We start from the raw sequence: 4,426 nt of genomic DNA, 5'->3' as shown, positions 1-4,426 counted from the left end.
ATATATATATATATATATATGTGTGTATATATGTGTGTGTGTGTGTGTGTGTGTGTGTGTGTGTGTGTGTGTGTGTGTGTGTGTGTGTATATATATATAGAGGGAGAGAGAGAATTGGCAGATTAGTCACTGATCGCCGTAATATGTAATTACATATCAAATACAAATATTAAAAGTTGATTTAGCCTTAAAAACTGACGAGACAGTCCGCATGACAAGGTTAGATCATTTTGGTACAAATTAGAGTGGATGAAATATATTTTCTTATCAAGTGTAAAGCTGTTTTACTCGACGTGTTGTCACACGACAACAAGCAAGTGAACGAAGAAAGAGATACAAAGTGAGCGCTTATACAGTTCTACATCAAGAAAGTAGTCTATCTTGGAAGATAAAATAGCCAATCTTTTCTTATATAATTTTAAAATTTTAAAAATATTAATAAATTTTCTTATATAATCTTAAAATTCTAAAAATATATCCTAAAGTTTTAAATTAAAATTTGAAGAATTAGTGAAAATACAAATTAATGCGCAGATAAAATTTTATAATTTCATTTTTTATAAGTTTTATTATTACGAAACATTCTATGAGTTCTACTGAAGGCTTCCTAATAATACAAATATATTTTTTGCAAATGAAGTATTAGGAAACAGTTAGGCACATTATTACAAATTTTTTTTGATAATAAAATGGAATATGAAAATGTGAAATGTTCTAATCATTTATAGAATCGTTCTTTTATTTTGTTTCTGTTCTTATTTCTGTTTTTAAAAATAAAAGAAATTTTTATTAAAAATTGCCAAATGTGTATTAAAAAAATCATTTACAGATATATATATATATACAATACATTAAAATTCAATATCTTTTAATTTAAAAATTAATTATTATCTTATAGGAACGGATATTTTCGAAAAGAGTTCAAGTAAATATTTGCTTCCTCTTTTCTGCTTCAAGTATCTCGATTTACCATCTTATTATTACTTCATTATTTGGAATATAATGTTAGCATTGTTCATAAATCGCTCTAAAATATTTATTTTTAGGATAAAACTTTACTAAAGTCGCAGATTGCTTAGATGATTAAATTTTAAAGTTTTTTCTTTAACTTTCCTCATCATTATTTTAAAAATATTTTTCTCGAGTTTTCTCGATGATCTTACAGTTTATTTTTATTCCATATATAAACTAATGAAAATTGAGATACTTAATATTGCTTGAATCTTTTTAAATAATTATAACGGCCGTTATCACTATCACCAGGAAGACAGGATATTTTTTTAATGCGTCAATATTGTATAACAAAAATGACTATTTTTATGACTTATAAAAATTCAGTTATATTCTCAAAACATCAATAAATATATACAAATATGTATAAAGCTAGGAACCGCGTGATAGCATTTATAATTATTTCTTTAAAAAAATCTTAAAAATCTCGAGTGCAAGATAGACTGCCCCTTAATGCTTGTAAATATCTATTATTGCCTGATTAAATTAATCGAAGAACTATATGGAAGAATATATATATATATATAAATAAATATTAAGTTATGTAATTATATTCATAATATACGATAAACACGATATTCTTGAGAATATGAACTTATGCGACATTACTCGATGCCACTCATCAAGCCGTTTTATTTGACTCTTTTATTGACGAACAATATTTTTATATACAGGATTTTTATATACAGATGGCTGAATGTTTTGGCAGACTTCAAAATATATTTAGGATACTTTTTGTTCAGAATTAAATTTCCTATAAAATTTCGAAATCTGGCCAAAACATTTGAGGCCATCCTGTATATAAAAATATTGTTCGTTCCATTCGGAATAAGATAGAAGTAATAAGATAGAAGCGACAATATCCTACGAAATTGAATATGGAGTCAAAATACTTGACAGTTTCTTTCAAACCCATAAATCTAATCGAACCGATCTCTAAGTCTCTTTTCAGACAAAATACGTGTCTAGAAGACAACAACTTTTAAAGACATTTTGAGGACGTTTTATCTTCCATTAGCCATATATATGAATTTTGCACTTTCCATTAATTTTGTTTTTTGTTGGTTTTTTAATTTTTGTGCAAATTTTTGTATTGTTTGAATTGTGTAAAAATCTGAAAAAATGGTTGTATATTCGACAGTTTTACTGTCATAGAAGTCAGATATCTTTCTTATTTTTTACATATTTATAAATCGATCTACCAAAATTCGCAATCAAAAAATCGACTATATCTTCAAAGATAGCTTCCAACTTGTCGATGGAGAATTTTATGTACTTGTAAAAGCTTTAACTATGAATTTTTATTAATGGAAGTCGGATTTTGCATTTTATTTATTTTTCATACATTTAAAAGTATATCATAATAAAAAAAATCTATTATTCCTTCAAAACTTCTAACTTGGCTAACGGAAGATTAAACATACATATTGTCTGAATGAGTTGCACCAAGCTCCGATTTAAATTATTAGATATAAAAGCTTCAGCACTCGAGCAATCTGTTGGATATGTTGTGCTAAAGACAGTAACAATACAAACGCATGTTGAATTCATCCACACAGGCACTCTGAGTGCCATAAGCATTCAGCCTACTGACCGATCCAGCCAATTTGCGGCTGTTATCGTCTGCTTTATAGCGTATTGTACCCTCAAAGATCGCATCACCTGGGATGGTTTGTATGATCACTGTGTAATCCACCAGCGTCGCCCCTTCCGTCTTATCCTGCCACATCTTCGCATCTTTGATCATTTTTAAGTTCAAGGTTGCGCACATTGGATATCTGCTTAACATGCCATTCAGTTCTCTAACGAGGAATGATACACTATCATGTAAGCCGGTGTCGTTCCACGCGACCGTATTACTGGTATGGCACATGCACCAATGATTCGCAATGTGCGCCATGTCGCAGGTACGAATGTCTGGTACTGGTAGGAACCAACTGATGCCACGTGGGATGCCAGGCGAAGCGGCTTGAATTTTAATGCGCTTCTTAAGAAATGACTCTCGCAAAAATTGCGGATTCAGCAAATCCATTAACGTTTCATGAAGATCGAAAGGCGTCGTGAGACTGTGGCTGTTCCTTCGCAAATTTCCCCAAGCCAGAGGAAACTTTTCGCGCCACCATCTCGGTAGCACGATAAAGACGAAAGGTAGACTATCCTCAATCTTTCCCTGATACGTTTGTCGGAAATCGCCCCATCTCATACCATGATCGCTCATCATGATTAAGATTGTGCGATTCAGCAGACCCTCTCGTGACACATACTCGACGAACTCGTGGTAAGAATTGTCACCCAACTGAGGATACGTGAAATAATCGTGGGTGAGACTTGCCTGCCAAATGAAGGCGAAGTAAAGTTCCGAGGAGAACTCAATCGCTGTTTTGCGTGTGTAATCCAGCATGCATTCAAATGTCTTCCTGGTACCGAGGCAAAGATTGGCGTTCAGTTTATGGGTGTTACCAATGTCATTCTCAGCACCGATGCAATATGGTCTCAGATAATAATCTGTCGGTTGTTCGCGAAATCCTGGTTTCAGGTAATTGAACGTGGTCATGCTACAAGCATCCTCGCCGAATACTGTGCGGTAACCAGCATCACTGAAGTTCTTCCACAAAAGCGGGCATTCGTCGAAAGTTTTATTAGGCATTTGCCAACACAGATCCCGCAATTCCTCCTGATTCAGACCACTTAATACCGGGACGAGATTTGGGTATGTGTTATCAGCGACCTTGGTGTAGCCCAACATTTCTACGGCACCGAGAGACTGAAGTGATTTTACAGTCTTCGGCATCATTCTGTGAAAATTCATCCTGGAAACCGAATCGAGCCCGACAATGAGAACGCTGAGACGATCGTCGATCAGCGTATCCATTCTCAGTGTTTGTCTGCATCTTTCCTCTATCGAAGGCTTACGAGGTAGGAAAGCGTAGTAATCTTTGTATACCATTTCGTTATTTTGATAACATTCAACTTTTACGAATTCAACATTCACTGTGCAAGAATCTTGGAAAGGATAGCACTGTGTGTCATATCTGTAAAATTTTATTATCTAATTTAAAGTCATCTGTATAACAAATCTATCCTACAAATAATATACAAGATATATCAGATCACCTGTATTATCTTTTTTTCTCGGAAATGTGATTGGAAAGTGGAGAAAAAATTTTCATTATCAGAGCTTATTTGACCTGATTAAATTTTTGGTTTTCCGGAAATATAAATCTGGATCAAATTTGAAACCTGGGTGAAATTTGTAATGGAAACATATATAAGTCGAGTTATCATTAAATAATTATCATTAAATAGATCTTTTAAAAATAAACAAATTAATTTAATTTAATTCCATTATTATTAAACTTTTGTTTAATAATAATGAAATTAAAACTAATGAATTATAGATCTTTATATATATATA

General features: G+C 32.3%; 1 protein-coding gene across 1 annotated transcript in view; it reads right to left on the bottom strand.

Moving 5' to 3' along the window:
• Positions 1 to 2,446: 2,446 nt before the first annotated feature.
• LOC108690975 overlaps positions 2,447 to 4,426 on the bottom strand; it is a 9,547-nt gene continuing 7,567 nt past the window's right edge. Inside the window, exon 4 of the mRNA XM_018198587.1 lies at positions 2,447 to 4,043. Within this exon, the coding sequence (XP_018054076.1) occupies positions 2,525 to 4,043 (1,519 nt within the window). The 3' untranslated portion in view covers positions 2,447 to 2,524. The remainder of the gene's footprint in view (positions 4,044 to 4,426) is intronic.

The sequence above is a fragment of the Atta colombica genome, unplaced genomic scaffold, assembly GCF_001594045.1.
Source record: "Atta colombica isolate Treedump-2 unplaced genomic scaffold, Acol1.0 scaffold1, whole genome shotgun sequence".
Taxonomy (NCBI): Eukaryota; Metazoa; Arthropoda; class Insecta; order Hymenoptera; family Formicidae; genus Atta; species Atta colombica.
Note: the sequence above shows the minus strand (reverse complement) of the source record. Positions and strands in the feature narration are given on the sequence as shown.